The following is a 22042-nucleotide window of genomic DNA, read 5'->3' on the forward strand; positions in this document are numbered from 1 at the left end:
TTAGTATAAAACATCAAGACAAACATGAGGCATCTTTATTTAAGAAGTCAATTTTCTGTGCCATTAAAAATTGAAGATACATGTAACAAGATCAAAATATAACTAACTTTTGAGCTCTTAATAAAACAGTTTTAGATTACAGTCATAATCTTGATTGGCTATTGTGAACAATGCTCACTGTACGGTAAGGTGTCGGTAAGTGCTTGGTAATGTAACAGTAAAGTGTTGGTAATGTTTCGTAACTGAATTTATTTTCCGGTGATACCATTCCCATATTTGCCAAGTTTGAGTTACTAGTACTACTGGATCAATTTGCTAGTAGTACCATTACAATATTTACTCACGATCGCTAATTTTAACAAAACTGCAGTTCAATATCTCTTTATCATGCACAAGAACGGACTTTCATGTCTTTTCTTGGATTACAATGTGTTTACCGAGAGTTCAATTTTATAACTCACTGTATTTGACATCTATTCTACACTATCATTGAAATCTTGTTGTCAGTAAGATAACGGTAAGGTGTCAGTAAATGGTTGATAACATAACAGTAAGGTGTCTTTAAGTGGTACAACACCTTACCGTATGGTGCAGATTGTTCACAATAGCCATCTTGATTAAATGCAAATAATGCAAAAGGAAAATTGTAAGGAATGCTAGCACAGTAACTATTGTAGCACATTCATCATCATGATAACATTTTTATTGGATTTGTATTTGAGGAAAAAATCATCTATATCTTATTTAATCAAAATAACTTGATGTAACTACTCCTTCCTCTATCAATAAAAAACGACAAACTACTTGGATGTGTTGCAAAACTTTACATCTATCTATCTAAGAAACAAAACTGTTATAATAAATGTTCTTTTCTGATTCTACATGCAAACATCATCAGTCATTATTATACATCTGTACACAAGGTTTTCAATACCAGCTTGAGTAAGCAGTAAAATATAATGAATAGGTGGGGAACAGCGAGTAAATCTTTCTCACGTTTTCCCTAAATCTTGGGGAACTTTAATCAAAATACTGCTGGCTTCTATTGAAAACTCTGGGTAACTAAGAGTGACCTTTTACTAGGCCCATGAAACGAAGTTGTATGATTAGTAAGTATCAATAAGTAAAACAAAGAAGACAATGGAATTATCCTTTCATTGCCAAGTAAAACCACTCCTAGTGTTTTTTAAACTTTGAAAGCTTGAAATAGCATCATGTTGAATTTACTCCATAACCCTTCATCATTTAACAATGAATGCAAAAAAACCATCATTGTCATCACTGAATAGTAATGTGGCGTTACAAAAGAGAGAAAACAAGGGTCCTTGAAATTAAAAAGCTAATGTTATTGTTTCACTCGGTCATTAGTTTCCTTGTCACTACTAGCATCACTATACTCCCCTGGACTTGATATACTTTCAGCTTCTTCTGGTACAGGACTATCCAGCAATGTTTCTTCTAAAGTATGCACTTCATATTCAGAACTGTTTGTTTCAAAGTACTCTGTTACTTCTCGCTGTAAAGAGAATTGTATCATTTAAAGTGTATATTGAAGAAAAATTCCTTTTCAAAATCACTTATATGTGAATAGTGTAGTAGTATGGTTGCAGTATTTTTGTATGTCAAATTTTCTTTACAAAGATGTAAACATTTAAAATATCAATATGCAAATGAGATGACGTAAATTAAAGACTACTCATTTATACAAAAATGCTGTTGTGGAAAGTACTGCTGTTTTTTCATTTGCAAATGAGCTAGTTTTTTCTAATGAGCTATTAAAAACTAGAGAGTCCCATGCAAAATTTGAGGGTTTTGCACCGTTGAAGCTCAAAACGTGTATGGTTCTTCAATAAAATCTTGTAGATTTTGCAGCTGTTTTTGAGCACACGCACATCATGGGCTCAAATCGAACGCTCAAAAGTAGGCAGTCACCTTAATTAAGCAGTGAATGAATAGAATACAATGATAACATACACTTAATTAAAAAAAAAATTGTTTTTACTTCTGTTCTACATATAGATACTGTAGATATGCAATGAAAAGTATGATGGTTTTGAGTTTTGACTAAGCATCAAAGCAGTGAATAAGAGGTAAAATGCATATTAAACAATTCTGCTCACTTCCAGCACTTGTGGCACAGATAGAATGAAATGTTCTGAGAGTTTATATCATAATGGACATCAATACATGATAAACTAAGGTTATTTACCTCTTTTGGTTTGATAGCTTGCACGAGAAAGTGTATTTTATTGACCATTCTAACTAATAAATCCTTTACCTGTTAAGCACAAAATCATTAGGAAATTATTCACCAAATTGATAATACTGATAAAGAAGACATTCTGCCAAACCTTTGTCCTATCTAGGTATGCTGCTCTAGGATCTTTTATGTCACCATTCAACCTACTGAGCCTATTAGCCAGCTTTTTAAGCTCAGCCTGTAAAATAAAAAAAAACTTTACTAAATTAATACAAAAATATCCCACAAGGCACATCAAGTGGCAAAGTGGGATATTGCGTGGTGGCAGAAAGCATTCTACTTTTTCATCCCCTGCCATGCAAAGTACAGCACAATGTGAAGAGAGTATAATAAAAAACATACCATATTAATGTCTGTGTTTTTTATGGTGTGGTAAAGTATGCGAGGAAACGGTTTTGAAGAAATACTTTGTAAACAGAATACCTACATATATTAAATTGTTGATCAAATTACAGTTTTTTTCTAAGCAATTTACAGTACATAAATAAGACAATGTTTTCATTTTGCACAATGTGATCTAGTTTTTAGGCATTTTATATTTATTTCTGGAATTCAATATCTCCAAATGTAAATGCAAATTATCTCTTTTTAATGCTTAGGTATTTCTATATTTATTTACTCATTTCAAATGTCAGGGAGAAACAGTAATCTTATTGCAGTGGTATTATCTTTACCTGTTCTGATGAAGGATGGTCTTCATTACCAATAGCCAGATCAAAAAGAGATATAATAGTATGAAGTAGATGATAATTAGAGTTTTGCTTTGGTTGTATTTCATCTACCAGAGACAACAGCTTGAAAGCCTTTAGGAAAAATGCATAAAAAACCATGAGGTCATAAGAAAAATGCAGCTTTGCAAAACCAAAATCAAGATACACAATGAATGTTAGCTTTGGCAAATGTGTAACATGCCTTCTTGTACTGGAAATATAGAAAAATAAACATTATTTAACAAACCTCAAAAGTTGCTGTTTTGTTTATGCTTTGAAGTATTTCAGTTCTTTGTGTGCTGTCAGAAATAGCATGTTCTGAACTGAATTCTTTTACAAAATAATGGATTAGGATAACACAGGTCAACTTTCTGAGTTGACAGCCTCGTTCTGATAGTGGTACTACATGTAGAATGTGCAGCAGGTCCTGGTGATTGGTGCTCAAATGTACAAGTAACATTGGCAATTCCTTTACCTGTAAAATAAAATGAATATCATGATTTATTAAAGGAATACACAATTTGGCAGGGTAACTAGAATTACATAGAGTAATTTTCATCCAGGCCCTATCTAGATCCAATTGGAATTTAGAAATTTATTTTTTGTGGAGGGACGAAAACTGGAGGACCCATATAAAACCTTGAAGCACAGGCAAAAATCAACAAACAACTCTATCCTTGATTAACGGCAACAATGATTGTGGCAAGACCAAAGAAATGCGGCTTATTCACCTAATGGGCACTCTTAGTCCCAACGAGATTAATGAACACTTTTGTCTTTTTCCTTTTCTTGACCACCTTATTCTCATTGGTTTCTTTTGTCTTATTCTAATTATATAAACACTTCTTTCTACCACCTCTTTCTCTTTAATTCTGACAAAGGACTAGCGTCCGAAACGTCAGTAAGTTTTTTCATCTTTTCACGGTGTATAATTTACCCTTTTATCTCTACTCACATATTATGAAGAGTGCAAGAATTGAACCCAGGTTGCATTGGCAAGAGGCAAGTGCTCTCATTGCTACACCACAAATGTCATAATTAAAGACAGCAAGATTGGTAGAAAAACAAACCTAGACTTTCAAGGTCCTAGTGACAGGCCTGATTTCAGCTGTTGTTATCAAATCTTGTTTGTCTTATTACCTGACAAACACCCTAAGAGGTACTGGGCTTACTCTCTTGTGGCACTTTTAGGTTTGTGATATCCTAAGAGGTACCAGATCTGTAACCCTAAAAGGCATGACTAGGATCCTCCCTTCATTTTTCTAATCAGGTCACTACAGGGGAAGGTGGGGGTTGGTATTTGAAACATCTGTCTGACAGGTTTAAATCATAAAAGGACTCACCTGTTCTTCCCATTGAGATTTCCCAAAGGAATTTAAGATTTCAAAAATTAACATTTCCATATCAAAAAGGAATTCTTGCAGCCTAAGGTCAAGTGATAGCCGACATGAGATCATTAGAAGAAGATGAAGATCATTGACTGTGAACTTCAGGGGAGCCATATGCAAACAATGAGTCAGAAACTGAATCAATTGTCCCATTACAAATACTAGCTGGGGATTACAAGATCTAGTCGACTTGGAAATATCAAAGGTTTCTCCTTCTCTTTTCATCACATTATGTATTGGTGGACAAATCCCAGCTGTTTTCAGTTCATTTGGTGTAATAGATTCTATTGTGGCTCCATAGTGCTGTAAGACAAGGATGATATTCTTGATGCTTGGTACCCATGTCATACCTCTCACTCCCTTTGGTACTCCACCTTGTTCCTATTAAAAAGAAAGAAAACATTGACATTAGAGCAGTTTTTGTATGATTGTAAACAGCTTGGTCCAGTATGTGTGTCTCACTGCGACTTTGATTGAGTGAATGTTTTACTTATGCAATGTGATTGGTTTGGCAGTGCTGTAACCTTAGCATGTCTGTGTTTCAGGGGTAGTTGATTTGATAGAGTAAATTCTCATGCAACAAGATTGGTCAGGCTTATGCCTTGCTGCCATGTTTGTGCTGTAAGCTTTTCACCAAATACAGCATATATTGTAGGAAAGAACACCAGTTTATAAAATGTTTGAAAACCAGACATATCAGAGCTACCAAATGAGCTGCAGAGTAAAAGCTTGGTTGTCTCCTGGTTCAATTGCTATCCCATTTGGAGGCATAATACTAATATATTAACAGTTCACTCATGGTTGTAGGCTGCATGGCTGCTAATACAATTACAAATGTAAAACACATTAAGACATCTTTGAAATGTGTTATATGTATTTCCCATTATTATCATTTCCCAAACCCCCCTATATAAAAAAGGCTTTTATTGACCTAACGCACCTCAGTACCAGCCCTCAACAGAGCCCACAGAGTCTTAAAACATTGACTACTAACAAATGTATCTGGGCAGAAACACATGATTTGGAAGACCCATTCAGCTACAGGATCAGGACAAGGCCTTTTGAGATAGTACTGCATAATCCATCCCCCATTTATTAACTCCTTGATTTCATCAGGTTTGGATGATAACAAGCAGAATATGTCTCCTTCTTTAAGTGGGGGAGGAATGTTTATGGTAGGCATCTCATATTCCTGAAATGAAATAAGAAAAGGTCACTACTCTATTTCCAGTTGAGCATGTAACTCGTTGAAATAATCAAACCTCACACCCCAAAACACTCTTTTCAACCACATGACCCTGTTAAAGTTAGCATGTGAACTTGTTTTGATTAAAGATACAGATGAAATTGCAGTACAAACTTCACCTATGTCATTTATAAAATAGGAAGATACAGTAAAGATATTGGCCATTTCCCCTTTTAGTTAATAATTACCAGGATTTTGTTATCCAGCATTGGGAAGATATCTTCACCAACAAGGTCTTCTGAGAAGTTGCTTACTCGTACCAAATGTTTTGATACCTCCTTTGGTAATTTGCACTGACTAAGATCCTTTCCATCTGTAATGCATAGAATAATTGACAATATCAACATTATAGTGAGCAAGAGTATTAAAATCTCTGAATTCCATGGAACTTCCAGGTTACTGAAAGTGGGAGAACACTGATCTAAATAAATAGATATAATCATATATAATTAGATGGGATTGATTCTGTCTCACCGTCAACCTCTGAATCTGTTTCATCTTCACTAATCATATCAGTCATATTCTTAATTCCTCCTTTCTTGATCCCAGCATCCAGATCAGCTTCAATCTTTGTTAGTGCCGTATTTTTCACTTCTTTTCTGTTCTTCTCTTTCAACAGTTTATTAACAGAAAACCTGTAATTCTGTTCATCAAGTTCCTGCATAACATTTTTTACAGGTTTTACAGGTGAAGACATTGGGCTTGCACCCATAGGAGTAGTGATTTTTTCTGGTGTATGCACAATGGGCTTTGCTGTCTTCTCGTATAGGAATGGTGGTGGTGACAGTAAGTCATCATCTGAATCAGAACCTAGTTCATCATTTCCTTGGCTGTACAAGGTATCACATGAAAAGGGTGAAACATAGGCAGCTTCAGTGTCTGTTAGTGTCTTATAAGAAGAAGAATGCAAGTCCATTTTGATTGGCCCTTTGTCCATAACATTTCTCAATATGTCATCTGGTTGATCAGTATTTTTGTTCCTTTCCTCTTCTTGATCAAAATTCTCACAGTCATCGGTCCCAGGAAGTGGTATACAAGGTTTCTGATCAATGCCTTTGTCTATGCTCTTATTGTTACCATTTGATTCAGTTTCACAGCTTATTTCTGTGTCTAACATGGTGACATAGTTGGTATCTTGATCATCTTTATCTGATTCATCTTCAATACCACAAGTCTTTTTATCTTCCATTAAACATTCTTCTTCTGTATCCATATCAACTGGAGTCTGGTCAGACCCTAGACTTTTTGACACATTCTCAAGCGAAGAGTCACTTGAAATGGAAAATACAGTATTGTCTTGCAATGAACTATTTGTATCCCTATCTGCATCACATTCACTCAATTCTTTTATGCCAGCTTTCCTTATTCTATTATTAGGATTATTATCTGAAGCACATTCAGGTTTGTATTCTGGATGGACTTTATCATACTCTTCCATCTTTTTATTCTTTTCATTGCTATAGGAGCAAACAGGATCAGCATAAAGTGCTCTTCTACTAAGACTTTCTCTCAGTTTGGTCAGTTTTTGTAATACTGGTACAGCAAGACTCACTTTGGATACCACAAATAAATCTGTATCTTTTTTACTAGCTTCTTTCACATCTGTAAAATTAATCATCAAATAAATTAGTACCAAGAAAGACAAAAAATGTCCAATGGGTTGGTTTGTTGGTGCAAGCTCTATAAACACAATTCATACTATTGATTCTGTTTTGCATGAAAAGTCACTTGGTTCCACATATTTAAACGTATTGTGTATGAAAAGTGAGCAAAATCAAGGTTATAAAATGTCTGCATTATTTTCTCAAAATCTGTGCCACAGAATTTTGTTAAACTTTGATATCTTGTAAGTCATATGTTTGTGTAAATGAAGCAATTTAAAAATAAAACGAGGGAATATTTCCTTGTAACTTTGATTCATTTAACGTTATTTCAAAACAAAATTAACTATTATAAACTTCAATTAATAATAATATAATAATAATATATAATAATAATATTTATTTATAAAGCGCAAATACAAATCTGTTCTAAGCGCTAGTAAACAAACGACAAAGACAACGACAAAATAAAATAATTTACAAAGAATATGCTAATTTGAAGAGATAAGTTTTAAGTTCAGTTTTGAATGAGGCAAGACTTGATGCATTTCGGAGAGATATTGGAAGTGAGTTCCAGAGTTCAGGAGCAGCCACAGAGAAGGAGCGATGACCATAAGATTTAAGATTATAAGAATGTGCTGATAGAAGAACTTGTGATGCAGAACGAAGATTACGGTTCGGTTTATACACTGAAATGAGTTCCCGGATATAGATAGGAGATTGGCCATGAAGAGCTTTAAAAGTAAGTAATAGGATTTTATATTTGATTCTAGATTCAATTGGTAGCCAATGCAGATTAACGAGGATAGGTGTAATGTGGTCATGTTTATGGGAAAGAGTGATTATTCTGGCAGCAGCATTCTGTACAGATTGTAGTTTATCTAAGAGTTTGTTTGGTAAGCCAAAGAGCAGAGAGTTACAGTTGTCGAGTTTGGAGGATATGAACGCGTGGACGAGAGTTTCAGTTGTTTTCAAAGAGATGTATTTTCTTATTTTAGCAATGTTTCTGAGATGATAAAAAGAAGACTTGCAAATATTATTCACATGACGAACCAAAGTAAGATGCGTATCAAATATGACACCAATGTTCCGAGCATGCATTGAGGGCATTATCACATCAGAACCAAATTGAAGAGAAGGAAGAGTTAACTGTGGGCTGTGCTTTGAAGAAAATAACAGGAATTCAGTTTTGCCTTTATTTAGTTTCAATTTATTTGTAGTCATCCAAGCATCAATATCAGATAGACAGTTTTCAATCAGATTCATGGAATCATTAAGGGACAAATCATCATTACAGGAGAAAGGAATATATAATTGAGTGTCATCAGCATAAAGGTGGAAAGACATTCTGTGTATTCGGAGGATATCAGCTACTGGAGAAGTATAAAGGAGATACAACAAAGGACCAAGTACAGAACCTTGAGGTACGCCACAATCAAGTTGAAGGGCTTCAGAAGAAAAATCATCAATGGAAACAAATTGAAAGCGATCAGTGAGGTAGGACTTAAACCATTGAAGAGCTATGCCAGAAATGCCAAATTTTGTATGGAGACGATCTAGAAGAATTTGATGATCAACTGTGTCAAATGCAGCAGATAGGTCCAAGAGTAGCATGGCAACACAAGAACGATTGTCAATGGAGTGGAGGATATCATTTTGTACTCGAAGAAGAGCAGTTTCACAGCTATGAAATGTTTTGTATGCAGACTGCAATGGTTCATGGAGATTGTTCAGAGACAGATAATCATTTAGCTGAAGGGAAACGACTTTTCCAATAATCTTGGAGATATTCTTTAAATTAGAGATAGGGCGATAATTTCCAAAAATTTCATGATCAAGAGATGGTTTTTTCAGTAACGGTTTTAAAACAGCAACTTTAAGAGAAGATGGAACAACACCAGTTTGAAGTGACAGGTTAACGATTTCACATATAGTAGGCAGTAATGCACCAAAATTATTGTCTAACATTTGATGAAATTTTCATGGTAATCAAATAAATGCAACATTATACATGTAAATGAAGCGAATAAACAAGCTTAATGCGGTCAGTTATAAATAGTGTACCCAACCACCTTAATCAGATTAGATCAGATTCAATTGTTCCTGCCGCCTGTCATGGCTACCATCACTTGATGGTGTTAAGCCTCTATATTAGACCCCCACCCTACTAATTGATAATCAAAGGTAACCCATGGTAAGCTCCTGAAGCTTTTTGAGTACCAATGAACTAAGATGATAACAAATGACACTAAGTGACACCAAGTCTTGGCGACTCATTTCATTGAGGGTATTGTGACCTGAGTAAGGTGATAGTCAGAGTTATGTTTTGTGCAAACAAACTGTTTTTATCAATCAAATTATTGGCTTCTGATTGGGTCCAATCCTTTCTTTTCCAATTTCTGGTTACAAAATTTTGCTACGATTGAGATTATCTGGACTGAGTCTAATCGATCCAATATATGACAAACCAGGCTGTTTTCGGACTCTTCTTCCAACTTAATGATAAAAACGACAATCTCGTATCCAATAAAAAGTATAAAGTAAACTAAGAATACAGTGAAACCCCTCTATACCGGACAGTGCTGGGACCGATAAAAATTTCCGGTTTAGCGGGGGTTCCGGTATACTGAGGTTTTTGCAAATTACTTTTGTTTTCGATTTGAATAGGTGCGATATCACACCTATTGAAAATTTGTTTGTGTCTAATCGTTTGGCGTCAGTATAAACAAACACGTAAACAAAAATTCAAGTAAAAATATCAACAATAAGTTCAAAAACTAAGCAAATTTCTTAACTTTTTTTCAAAAGAATGCCAAGAAGAAACATTCTAAATACGATCTGAACAAAATCCCCGGTAAAATGGACTGGGAATGAAACCAAACCCATGTGACATGAAAAAACATGGCGGCCGCAACTTCGCGAATCATTCGATCTTTAGTGTTTCTCAACAATACTAAACCTTCCTTATGCATTCTGTTTGAACATTTATATATTGAAAACAATTAAAAAGTCTTTATATGTCTATTTGTGAACAAGATTTACTATTTAAAGAAAATTCTCAATGATTTTGTGAGTTTAGAAGTTGTCTCTGTAGACTCAATTTATACACCCGCAAATACGCTAGTGACGGTAGTTCCGAAACAAAGGTACGTTCTTCCGGACTAGCGGGGTTGAATTCTATTGTCAAATAGCGTTTGGTACCGAAATTATTGTCCGGTTTCCGGAATAGAGAGGTTCCGGTTTACTGAGGTTTATTTTACAAAAGATATATGGGAAAAATTTTCGGACCAAAACGTTTGTCCGGTTTAGAGAGAATTCCGGTATACTGAGGGTCCTATATAGAGGGGTTTCACTGTACTCAAAATATGCTGCTGATTATGAAGTAATTGAAAATCCAAAATGCCTTCCTCTACAAACAAGGTGCGTGGAGTCTTCCAGTGACATCACTTGGCAAATAAAATGGATTCCATGGTTACGGGAATTACCCAAAACAAAATGCTGAGAAGCGTTATCCGAAAAATGTGAAATCTAGCCACTTCGATAGCTCTTCACGAGCTAAAAATCAAACAGAAACTAATGAAATTGAAATCATAGATAATTAATTGATAATGATCATTTGATTAATATTGATAGCTATCAGGAATCAATAGAAACTGATACTCACAACCCAAGCTCCCTTGATTAATCGATTATAATTGAATGTTATCGATCCTTATCAATTTTCATTGGGGAAAGTGATACTACCCTGACCAGCTGGCTGGGAATCTGAACCTAATGTGATAAGCAATCTAAAGATCAATATTGAATTTGATTTATTTCTTATCAATCTAAAGAATTTGGTTACTGTAAACGCACAAAACTGCAGTGCACAGCAACGACAGTGAATTTCATCAACTTCCCAAAACGGTCGTCGTAAAGTGTGTTGTGAAGGGCTATCATAAGTGCATGAGGATCGCTTTTTTCGTCAAGGTAGGAAAAGAATTCTTGGTGTTGAAGAAGCAAGGAACTAGATTTCATTGGTCATCACCAGTGCTCGATCCATGTTTACTGGATCAGTGTATTTGAACTTGTAAATATAACAACATGTGTCTCTGAAACTATGGTCTATGCTTGCACAATAACTGTGTCTTTGCGTATAACATCGATGAAAATCGATAGAGATTGATAGTGAATGATAAAAATCAATGAAGATGAATACTTAAGTTACACAAATTATCGAGGAAAATCTGCTGTCATTCTTTATGCAGTATTTGTTAGTCAGTGTATTATTTGTCACATTACCTTGAGATGACGAAGTCTTGAAGAATTTGGATATTATCTGACACCTTTAATTTAAATACAAATAAGTATTATTAAAGCTCAACTTTTCAATGATTGAAGATCTAACCTCGACTGCATCTTGCAGTGCACTGCATGTATTGTATTGTGTCATTCAGCCTCATGTTGGTCTTCCTTCTCATGCATCAGCTAAATTATTCGCACTCACACTTCAATATTTACTTACCCTTTTCCTGAAGAATTATGTGGATGCTTTCGTTTCATATTTCCTGCCACACATAGCTCATTTATCGCTATAACGAGCTTTTCTGTTATTTTGACTTAGTTTAAACGCGCGAAAATAAGGCCTTATTACGCACGCGCATATTGTTGTTACAGCTGGACACAAAGACTGCGTGTTCCATAACATTCAAGATGGCGACCACTTTTGGCTGGAAAAAGAAAACTCCTCATAATTTATCTCGAAAACGAGCTGCTGCATTTATTGAAAGTGAGGAAAACGGGGAAGATTCTTCTGAAAAGGAAGAAGAGCAAAGTTCGAGTTTGTTGTGTAAGCGATCACAAACCAAGGAGAGAGTAGAGGACAAAGAGTCGACGAGCAAGAGGTTGACCAAAGAGGGCATTGCTTTTGCTGAACAAAAAAGGTAATTATAATAGATAATCATTAAAGGCAATTGTTCTCATATATAAAGTATTGATAGTGTTGTTTCTATGTAGACTGAACTTGATGTAATTTGTCGTTATCGATAAATGCAGATACTCTGAAGCAATACGAAAATGGAATGATGCACTCACTTTAATTCCAAATGACGAAAAACTTCATGAAATGAAATCTCAGGTAATGGCTATCTGAAAGAAATACCAATAGTCTGATTCTTCTCTCTGGTTTCTGAGCTCCTCCCATTATCAGTGCAGAGCTCCCCCTAGCTCTTAGTATTGAGGGGGGGGGGGGGGGGTAGGCGGGATGTTGTGCAGAGCTCTTCCTGTCTCAGAGGAGTTGGGGTGTGGATATAGGTTACTGACCCAATGCCTGATAAGAGTAATGTTTTTTTTTTTGAGAATTGTACTTTCCCATGTCAGGTATTCTTACATTTAGATAAAACATTTGAAGCAATCAAGTCAGGCGAAAAGGCAGTGGAGTTAAATCCTAGATGGCCTGTTGGATATCAGTCACTTGGACGAGCTCAGCTTAAATTTGGAGAGTTTGATTTGGTAAGATGATGGACAGTCAGTGGTATCTTGATTACACCAAAACTAACTTATTTTAATTATTTTAACATTTTTAGGCAGTCAAGAATTTCTCTAAAGCATTTCACCTACGACCAGATGATTTAGAAGTAAGAAAAAGTTTAGCCGAATGCTCATGAATGTTTGCACTGTTCTAATTTACGATCTCAATCTTTATTTTAGCTACTGAAGGAAGACCTGATTTGGTCAGTTAAAATACGAGAAAAAGCAAGAACACATGACAAACTTATGGCAGCAAAGGAAAACACATAAAGTGGTGCAGCACAAGCTATATGAATGACATTCACATGTCGGTAATTTAGTGAAAAAAGTAAGACTTCAAGTCACTGTTGGGAGACTGCGAAGCTACAAGACAAATAGGAACTCTCTCTGCTTTCAAAATAGAAAGCGTGAAGACAGTTCAGCACAGCTAGAACTACTAGATTACTTGTTTTAGAACAAATTCCTTTAAGAAGACACAAAAACTGATATAAATATCATGAATGCATTGAATCATACAGTTATAAAATATTACAATGTGTTTCTTTCCAAAAATCAAAGAATAGAACAATATTTATTAGAATGTCTACAAGCATTTATTGGTTGTTCTCAATAGGAAACTTGCATGTCACTCAGGGTTTGGATACTCTTCTAATTTACGAAGCAAAGAAGTGATGTTTGAAGCAAATTCTTTACATTCAGGTTTGACACCTGCAAGCTTAACCTCTGCAAACATTGGATGGGGAGGTTGAGGTACTTGAGGACAAAACATGTTGTTGAGAATAAGCCACATAACATCTGGTTCCAAAGTGAAAAATATCTCAAATATCTGCAAAGCAATCTAAAGACAAAATATTTCATGAATGTTTGTTTGCCTTTTACAATCAAAATAAACCATTAATAGTTTCATTATTCGCATATTGCAATGTATTATTCTTTCTGAGATTATGAAGACTCAGAATCAACATTAATATCATATATCTTCTAATAATACAATGCTAAGAATTTCTCTGTGTGTATTATTTTGTTAAAAGGCCCTCTCTTTGCGAGGGGATTCAAGGCAAGTTTGAAGTGCCACCTTCATTCTCCACATATCCAAGACAGCAAAAAACCCCTACTAACATGGGGTGGAAAAGAGAGACTGTTCATTGTAGATACAATAAGAGAACAAGTTAGTGAGAGTGTAATATGAACTTGCATTAATGCTTGATGCAAATTAATGCAACTTATCAACACAAGCATAAGAAATTTGTGCTGACTGTTTGTTGATATTACTATACCTGCTGAAGATCCACCGGCTGCCTACAGCTCAGATACAGGGAACACACACAAGCTGCAGCATCAAGTTGAAGCTCACTGATCTCTAACTGCTTACATAGTCGTCCCAGTCCTTTAAGAGAGGCAACTTGAAGTTTATAGGCCTGAGAATGAGTGTAGACTGGACCAGCTTTAACACTAACTTCAGCTTGTTTGTTGAGGTATGTCAAGAGCCGTGGTATAACATCTTTTATAACCCGTCTTCTCATGAAGTCTCCTGAACATTCTGCCATTGTAGTAATGACATCTATTGCCTTAATAACCACCACCTGTGGAAAATGTTCTGACATAAATATTTGTATCTTGGTCTTTTTGCAATGTTTCCCCTCTCAATTAAATGACACAGTTTTATGTTTTATAGTAATAACAAGACATGTTAATTCATTATAGTGAGTTATCCAGGGGTCTATAATTATAATTATTGTTATTAGAAGTAGTAGCACTAGGAAGAGTTGTAGTGCTATTGCCAGTAAAGCACAGTTGGCATACTGGTTAAAGTGGTCGCCTCTCATCATGCGACCCAGGTTTGAGTCCGCCTGGTCTTCAAGCCGTATTGGTTCTGTCCTGTGCTTCAAAGGTTTTCCGGTTTTCCCCTTTCCAAAAAAAGGAACTTCTAAATTCCAATTGCACTTCAGTGGATGAAGAGCCACTCTGTGGAAATGCCACTGCTCAATCCTATTTATCATTTTTTTGGTGAAGTAGAAAATAGTACTTAGCTAATTATTATTAGTTACCTGGTCTTTGTCATTGAGCCGATTCATTAGAGGGGGCCATAAATGGTGTATCATTGGAAGCAAGTCATTCTCCCTTTCCTTAAGAGCTAGAACCCCATGGTACACTGTATCCAAAACCAAAATACGTAACACAAAAGAACTGTTTGACAAGAAATGGATACATTTCTCCAGAACCTAGTGTGGTGAGAATAAAACAGAAATCAAACATAAATCTTTAGGGCTGCTCTAAAACCTCAACAGGCAGCAAACAAGTACAGTATTCTACACTATACCACCACCTTCCAAGGAAACAAGTCAACATTTCTTGCCAATTGGCTACTTCTGAGCTCATATTACTAACAATAGTTCTTCTATCTAACCACAGTGTCTATATCTTACCTGCGTAGCATAACGAGCATGTAAAGGAAGTTTAGGTTTCTCATCTGTACTATACAAATCCTCATCCTCTGATTCTTTGTTATCTTGAGCAGCGTCTTCTTCCTCAATGTCGGCTTCACCTAAAACAATGCGCTTACGCTTGATGTATTGTTGCAGATTATTCTTTACTTTTTGAACAAAATCATCTTCCTTCAGCCTGAGAAAGAGTTTTTCTTCACTACAATGAGTTTTGGGTATCAGCTGCTACAAAAAAAGATGTGAAAACAATTAAAAGAAGATTAGGGCTTTACCTTAAATCCTTCATTCAAATAATACCTTTTTAACAGCTTGTTGTTGCTTACTCTTGTAACCTGCAAACCACTTATGAAGTGAGCACACCAAAGTATTGAGGACCTTCACCAAAGATATCATAATTTGGTCTGGATACAAGTCTAAAACAGTGAATATATCGTTCAAAGTATCTTCAATAATAGCAAGTACTTCTGGACTGCTGTACTGTAACATAACTTGCAATACACGAGGTGATTGTTGATTGATGAACACATACTTCAAGTCTTTTGCAATAGAGTTAACCAAGTAATCTGCATTTTGAGTTATAAGTTCCTCTACTGAAGAGTATCCACAGCTCTGACAAATAGAAACAAGAGTCCCATATGCAGATCGGCTGACTGCTGCATTGCTGTCACCAAGTTTTGATAGCACAAGGTAAAGCGTTTCTATCAGGAAAATGTCGAAATCCGGACCAAGGGCGCATGCAAAAACTCCAATTCCTTCCAGAAGTAAGCATGTCAAGAAAATGTTGCTGTTGAGAGTCTTGTAGGATAAAGCATGTATTGATCTAGGTTCTCGACTGACTTGAAGGGTGTTATTCTTAGCAGGTGTAATGCCAGTGTACTCTGCAGTCTCTATTGAGTTGGAGGTACACAAATTCCAGTTTTTCTCTGAGGTGTACATTGAAAGAAGGATCTCCACAAGACTTTTTAAAGTATTGCGGAAATTTGTAAAATCCTCTGTCACTAAAAAGAGAAGAAGGGTACATTTACTCTTAGAGTACAGTTGATTGGTAATATTTTTTGGCAGAAAAAAATTCACACCATTGGGAAATTCATTGTTGCAAAGAACCCTACCTGAACCAGACTTTGTTTCAAATTTCTTCTCTCTTTGAGTAGAGCCAAGGATGATCTCATTTAGAATTAAAATGACTTGCTTCCTGTGTATTTCTGATTCTTGAAATAAATCAAGAAAGTGGTCCACAAGAAGAGCAAGGTTGCCATGACAACCAAGTAAGTTGCAGCTATGACAAAGGGCATTTCTTATTTTATCATCAGTAAAATGTCTGAAAGGGTATCGTGGATATTGATCTGCAGTAACCTCTCCAGCAGGAAAGGAGAGTGGGTTCTGGCCGTGAGTGTCTGAAGGTATTACAGCTGATTCATGCATAGGTGATGTTTTTTTCTCAACAATGCCAACATCGGACACATCTAGTTCAAGTACCTTTAACAAGAAAACCAAAGTTTGTTATTTACAAATAACTACAGTGCATTCAAGGGTTTAGAAATGATGAATTGGCTCACAAGAATCAAGAATCAAGAAAGAGAAGAAAAAACAGAGAGAAATTTGTACTGTACCTGTATGAAAGCAAGAGAAAGTCTCTTCAGATGAGAGGTAGATGTTAACAACAAGCTGAATCTATCACCAAGGAGACCTATGTAACCATTCAACAGATTTAAGGTTCTGAGCTTTTTCTCATCATCTGCTGTTCTCATAACTCTTGGAAGTGCTGTCAGCTGGTAATGGAGATTTTCCTCTAAAACTGATGAAAATGATGTTTGTTCTGAAAAATGCAATTAATAAGGAGCATTAAATTTAAAACACTAAATAATACAGTATCAAATGGGTAACCAATATATGTACATATAAGTAACAATACATTACCATTTTTAATTTCATTTTTTGACATATATTCCAGTACTGCTTTACTTTCCGTTGAAACCTGAGAGTATTCATCTTCAAGGAAGCCAACCAAAATGTCAACCAAAAGGGAAGTACTTTTTGGCATTGACTTTGTGCAGTTAGAAAGAATCTTTTCACATAGTTTTACCACTGACAGACGAACTCTCCAGTTTGAATGACTAATAGAAGCTGAAGTAAGTTTCTCAATAAGCACTTGCAGTTTTATTGCAGTTGTAGTAAACCACTCCTCATTGAGATTAACCTTAAGGGTTTTTGTTGGCTGCTCCTTTTGATACATCTCAGTTTTTTCCTGGTGCTCCTTGATTTCACTTCCTGCTTGTAGTTTTACTAATGCAGATAATTTGGATAAGATGCCATCTTCACTATTATCTAATTCATCCATGTATCTGTCGTTCATCACCATGGAAACCAAATCACCAAAAATATCAATGGAAGATGAAAGTACAACATGACCTTGAGTTGGGTCACCACATATTATTCTAGTCAAAGCCATAGATATTCCTGGCAAAAATGATGCCATCGTTGAAGCAGCACTGTCATATACGCTAACCAGCATTTCATGCTCTTCTGGTGGAGTTCCCAGTTCATCATGTTGCTCCTCATCCCCATTTCTTAAATCAGATAAAGATTGACTATCACAAAATGAAATTTTCCTTAGACATGACAAAGCAGCAACCTGTAGATTTCTTGCCTTCTCCTGTTCAGCCATTGCGAGTAGCAGTGACACAGCATGGCCAAGAGAGGGAAGATAACGATCACGATATATCACACTACGAATGACTAGACCTGAACTGTTAATCAAGCTGTTCAAACAACGGATAATGCTAAGCTTCAGTTCCTCCGAAATATTTGCTACTTTTCCCGCCTCCTTAGCACTGAGGGAGACTGTTAACAAGTTGAACAAATCATCAAAAACATTGAGTTTATCAACTTTTACTTTACGTAAAAGAACTTCTATACAGTCAACCACATCTTGTTTGAGTTCATTCGAAATTCCATTCCTTTGAAGCGTAAGTTGTAATGGAAAAAGCAAATATTCTGTGAGTTTTGCAAGGCTGCTTGACTCAACCCCATCAAAAGCATTCCGTAATTCTCGTACATTTGAACGCGTTGGTTCACTTGACAGTTTAACGCATGTTGGACGGAGTCTCTGGAAGACATCACTTGGGTTAGTTTTCATTATGAAGGGTTTTTTTTTTTTCGTTTTAAGTCACTTCAAACATCACAGTTCTTCTGAAAGTCGTGCACGTTCTTCCTCCTCTTTCCTTTCCTCCATCTTGAAAATTGCTTAGGGACTGAGTACTAGTCGTTCCAGTCTAATATGAGAGAATAACGACACAGGCATCCCATACTTGATCCCCTTTATTTATTTTCAAAAATCAACTCATTTTTATGTTACAAAAAGAATTATTGATAAAGAACTGAAAAGGTTAACATCAAAAGTTGGTTGCTAAATAAAATGTAATTTAAGAGCAATTACCTACCACAGATTGTATAATAGTTTATAATACTTTATTATTCTACTGGACCTGGAAGGAACACGAAACAGTCATTCAATATTTCTCCCCTTGTATCCATTCCTCCAAATATAAACACTAACTGATGTGTTTTATCCTTTTCTGCATCATTTGCTTCTGGTTTTTCTTCTAGTAAAAGAATAGGACAAATAATTAGTCAGGTAATTCAAATAGACCTCAGTATCCACTATCTTCCCATTTCATTTCTATCTATCTTGTCATTATGTCAAGTCATTTTATTTTTCATTATTGCTTGACAAGTTGTGGTTTTCATAGTAGGAAACAAACAATACTGACTCAAAGTATGTACATGGTAGGACATATTCTTGGTTTTCACCTACGTCATCATGAATTTCAAAAGCCCAAATTCGCATTATAATGAAATAAAAGTTTCATAATCTTGTAAAGCGGTCAAAACTACACATTCCCGCCAAATTTTGGGGCTGCATAGCATTTCGTTGCGGAACTAGAGGTGAGTAAACATGACATAATTTTTGGTTAAAATGTATGGAGCGGCCATCTTGGTGTTCCAAGTTGGTACACCATCATGGCGGACAAAATTTCAAAGGCTTAAGATAATGGCATTTTAAATATTTTTGACTATATTTCACTTGAATAAACTTTAAATAGATCTTTAAAACGTGTCTAAGGGAAAATCTTTTAACTAGAGTAAATTATTTTACTATTTCGATCGCTATTTAGGGAGACGTGACAGTATTGCGTGACACAAACTCAACCTTCATAACTCGAGAACCAAACATCGAAATGACTCAAAATTTTTTCTCGTGACTTATAACACTGATTTCTAAAACATACTTGAGAAATGCCTTTATACGATTTATAGTTTAGATTTTGATGTTTTGATGACGTCATGTGAAAAGCGGCAATATGCTGTTTTCTTCCAGTTATTTATCCAACCACAACACATCATTTTACAACACATACAAGAACCAATCTATTCTCAAAAGAAGGAAAGATAGTCTCAAGTGAAAAATGAATAGTAAACAAAAGGAAAATGGTTTCATCACCTTGCATTGGCTGGAATGTCACTGTACACATAGCATGGTCCAGACGAGGATTAGGAGGAATGGCATCTATTTTTATCTTATTCCACTTTACAGTTACTAATAAATAAAATTGATATTGAAAAATTACTACATTTAATGACTGGTCTACATAAAATAAATAAGTGAATCAACTTTATTTAAAGAGGATGATACTTGATTGTAATTCAACATGATCATGGTCCTCATTTAACTTCTCTAATTGATGGGACCACCATTAGCATAGCCTTCTACCCACTAAGTGGGAGAACAATCCAACACAAAAAATGTCTGCAAAGGAGTCTATCATTAGCATGGTCATGATATCTGAGACATCTAACATTTAATGATATCTAATTACCATTTGCAGATCTATGTAATATTAAATAACAAAGGCAGCACTTTCTCCTAAGTTATTTTAAGATTCTGAGTGTCGGTCCAGCTGAGGCCTAAACCACAACCTTCCGCATAACAGACCAACACCCTCACCATCTGAGCTAACTGAGTGGTGCTTTACACCTATATTTGCCCTTGTTGATTTTACCTGTGTTTAGCATATAAAAGTCATCCAAAGCAGAACCAATTCCACTCATCCCACCAAAAACAAACAAGTTTTTGTCAACAGCTGTTCCTGCATGTGCTGTTCTTGCTTCTGGTACATCTCCTGTTGGTGATAGTCTGATCCATGCATTGGTAACTAAAGAAACATAAAAAATTCTGGTTTTTTAAATATGCATATTAATGGAAGTGTGAAATAACACTACTCACCTGTATTAAACTGATACAAGTCATCAAAAACACTAGTTCCAGCCATTCCACCATGTAAATAAATATTGGTTCCTATGGCAACCATGACATGTCCATGTCTACAAGAAGGTTTATCACCACAGGTTTCTAGCTTGTTCCACGTTGTGGTTACTAGCAAATCATATGCAAAATATCATGATGTCAAAATATAATGACATAAAGTCCTAATGGAGGTAGAAGCTTGTACAGGAGCAGGAATAAAGAATGTCTACTCTCAAAAGTATAATTATCCCTAACCTGCATCAAAGACATGCATTGAATCCTCCTGCACAGGATCTGGGCCTGTACGTCCCCCACCAAACACATACAAGCTATCTCCAATGGATGCCATGGAATGACATGTCCTGCTTGCTGGAGCTTCTCCATTTGCCTCCAATTTATACCATGTCCCATTATCTGCAAAACATTTTACGATCATATTTATCACCATATTTTGATGAAGTATGCATCTTTCATAGAAAAACAAAGTTGCAATCAGAATTTCTTTAAACTTGAGGAAAAGATGAGATCTATAGTGTAACCAAAGGTATCAAAGAAACAGTTTGCATTATTACCAAATGCATTCAAAATGCATTTGGTAATAATGATAATGTAGTTGATGTTGATGAGGATGAGGATGATGATGATGACTGATAATCTTCATTTATCTGGGTTACAAATACAGCGATAAGGGTTGGTTTCCTATTTGGCCCACCACTAAAATATAAAAGCAAGCAGATTTGTTTTAAATTATGTGGATTTTGGTAGTAACTTAAATTTAAGACAAAGGCAAATAGGGGCTCTGACTTTGTGTTTGAGCTATACAGTAAGAGTCTGAAGATTTGAAAAAGTTGTTTTCTTGATATTTGGCTCATCAAAACATTTGAATGATACTGGATCATGCGTGCATGCACTTAACACTCATACGTAGAAAGAATAGTGCATGAAAAATCTGACAAATTTGTCTAACCTGTGTTTAAACTTTGAATATCATTGAGATTCTGTGACTGACATGCACCACCAAATACTAGAACACTGCTGGGGGATGAGGCTGGAATGAAGGCAGAATGCTCATATCGGGCAAATAAACCCTTCCATTCTGTCTTGTTCCATTTTATTGTATCTGTGATAAAATTACAACATAATGTAATTAAACATTTCTGTTACCAAGGAAACAAACTATACATCAGACCAAAGAATGAATTACTGTTTAAAAAAGACGAATCTTAATTACTTAGTTCTAAGATATAGACTTCATCAAAAGGGCCATCAGGATTTGCACCGCCAACGATCAATACATTTCCCTTCCTCGGCCTCTGTGACTGAGCGTCTTTACTTTTCAGGCCAAAATAATATGTGCACGTATGTCCAACTCTTACACTTGGACTTTCACCACTAGGTGACAGCACGTACCATAGGTTTGGCTTGATGTTGTCTAGGTCATCTAGAATGGGATGAACTTCCATGAAACCTAATATGACATTTAAACTATTCCAATAAAATCCTGTTTGTTTGGGGAAAATAAGAGATGCGAGTCCACGGCGAAGAAAACCGCTGGTCAGCTGATTCGTTTAGCTCCCAGT

The 22042-nt window shown here is 35.6% G+C and overlaps 4 protein-coding genes across 5 annotated transcripts; 1 reads left to right on the forward strand and 3 right to left on the reverse strand.

Annotated features, from left to right (window-relative positions):
* Positions 1–34: 34 nt before the first annotated feature.
* Positions 35–11887, reverse strand: LOC116303094 (SMC5-SMC6 complex localization factor protein 2). The gene is made up of 11 exons (XM_031712549.2): positions 11710–11887; positions 11487–11530; positions 6079–7206; positions 5793–5917; positions 5299–5550; positions 4314–4739; positions 3218–3445; positions 2935–3063; positions 2352–2438; positions 2210–2278; positions 35–1516 (listed from the first exon to the last, which is right to left on the reverse strand). Exons 1-11 carry the CDS (start codon positions 11745–11747, stop codon positions 1346–1348), a joined length of 2697 nt encoding a protein of 898 aa, XP_031568409.2. The 5' UTR covers positions 11748–11887; the 3' UTR covers positions 35–1345.
* Positions 11872–13622, forward strand: LOC116303097 (tetratricopeptide repeat protein 33). The gene is made up of 5 exons (XM_031712553.2): positions 11872–12127; positions 12240–12321; positions 12564–12695; positions 12770–12820; positions 12894–13622. Exons 1-5 carry the CDS (start codon positions 11898–11900, stop codon positions 12981–12983), a joined length of 585 nt encoding a protein of 194 aa, XP_031568413.1. The 5' UTR covers positions 11872–11897; the 3' UTR covers positions 12984–13622.
* Positions 12863–18396, reverse strand: LOC116303091 (TELO2-interacting protein 1 homolog). 2 transcript variants are annotated; one of them, XM_031712546.2, is made up of 8 exons: positions 17075–18396; positions 16768–16973; positions 16267–16633; positions 15455–16155; positions 15140–15379; positions 14762–14935; positions 13991–14296; positions 12863–13551 (listed from the first exon to the last, which is right to left on the reverse strand). In XM_031712546.2, the coding sequence occupies exons 1-8, from the start codon at positions 18291–18293 to the stop codon at positions 13339–13341; spliced, it is 3426 nt and encodes a 1141-aa protein (XP_031568406.2). In that variant the 5' UTR covers positions 18294–18396; the 3' UTR covers positions 12863–13338. The 2 variants fall into 2 exon arrangements, with proteins under 2 accessions (XP_031568406.2, XP_031568405.2); XM_031712545.2 differs by having other exon boundaries at positions 15140–15382.
* A 66-nt stretch (positions 18397–18462) lies between these two features.
* LOC116303096 (rab9 effector protein with kelch motifs) lies at positions 18463–21988 on the reverse strand. The gene is made up of 7 exons (XM_031712552.2): positions 21694–21988; positions 21430–21582; positions 20718–20876; positions 20442–20591; positions 20218–20370; positions 19659–19754; positions 18463–18759 (listed from the first exon to the last, which is right to left on the reverse strand). The coding sequence occupies exons 1-7, from the start codon at positions 21923–21925 to the stop codon at positions 18629–18631; spliced, it is 1074 nt and encodes a 357-aa protein (XP_031568412.2). The 5' UTR covers positions 21926–21988; the 3' UTR covers positions 18463–18628.
* Positions 21989–22042: the final 54 nt, after the last annotated feature.

This window comes from Actinia tenebrosa, unplaced genomic scaffold (assembly GCF_029948245.1).
Source record: "Actinia tenebrosa isolate PJP-AT-01 unplaced genomic scaffold, QUT_ActTen_1.0 PGA_scaffold12__29_contigs__length_12842862, whole genome shotgun sequence".
NCBI lineage: Eukaryota > Metazoa > Cnidaria > Anthozoa > Actiniaria > Actiniidae > Actinia > Actinia tenebrosa.

Excerpts from the sequence above, each read along its gene's own strand:
- LOC116303094 (XM_031712549.2), bottom strand. The coding sequence starts at position 11,747 with ATGAAACGAAAGCATCCACATAATTCTTCAGGAAAAGG. Across the intron at positions 7,207-11,486 it reads CAAGACTTCGTCATCTCAAG|ATGTGAAAGAAGCTAGTAAA; the intron begins GTAATGTGACAA and ends TTAATTTTACAG. Across the intron at positions 5,551-5,792 it reads TGCTGGATAACAAAATCCTG|GAATATGAGATGCCTACCAT; the intron begins GTAATTATTAAC and ends ATTTCATTTCAG.
- LOC116303091 (XM_031712545.2), bottom strand. The coding sequence starts at position 18,293 with ATGAAAACTAACCCAAGTGATGTCTTCCAGAGACTCCGTCCAACATGC. Across the intron at positions 14,936-15,139 it reads ATGCTCGTTATGCTACGCAG|GTTCTGGAGAAATGTATCCA; the intron begins GTAAGATATAGA and ends TCACCACACTAG. Across the intron at positions 14,297-14,761 it reads GGCTCAATGACAAAGACCAG|GTGGTGGTTATTAAGGCAAT; the intron begins GTAACTAATAAT and ends CATTTTCCACAG.
- LOC116303096 (XM_031712552.2), bottom strand. The coding sequence starts at position 21,925 with ATGGAAGTTCATCCCATTCTAGATGACCTAGACAACATCAAGCCAAAC. Across the intron at positions 21,583-21,693 it reads AGTCTATATCTTAGAACTAA|ATACAATAAAATGGAACAAG; the intron begins GTAATTAAGATT and ends ATTTTATCACAG. Across the intron at positions 20,877-21,429 it reads TATTCAAAGTTTAAACACAG|ATAATGGGACATGGTATAAA; the intron begins GTTAGACAAATT and ends AATGTTTTGCAG.
- LOC116303097 (XM_031712553.2), top strand. The coding sequence starts at position 11,898 with ATGGCGACCACTTTTGGCTGGAAAAAGAAAACTCCTCATAATTTATCT. Across the intron at positions 12,322-12,563 it reads TTCATGAAATGAAATCTCAG|GTATTCTTACATTTAGATAA; the intron begins GTAATGGCTATC and ends TTCCCATGTCAG. Across the intron at positions 12,821-12,893 it reads TACGACCAGATGATTTAGAA|CTACTGAAGGAAGACCTGAT; the intron begins GTAAGAAAAAGT and ends TCTTTATTTTAG.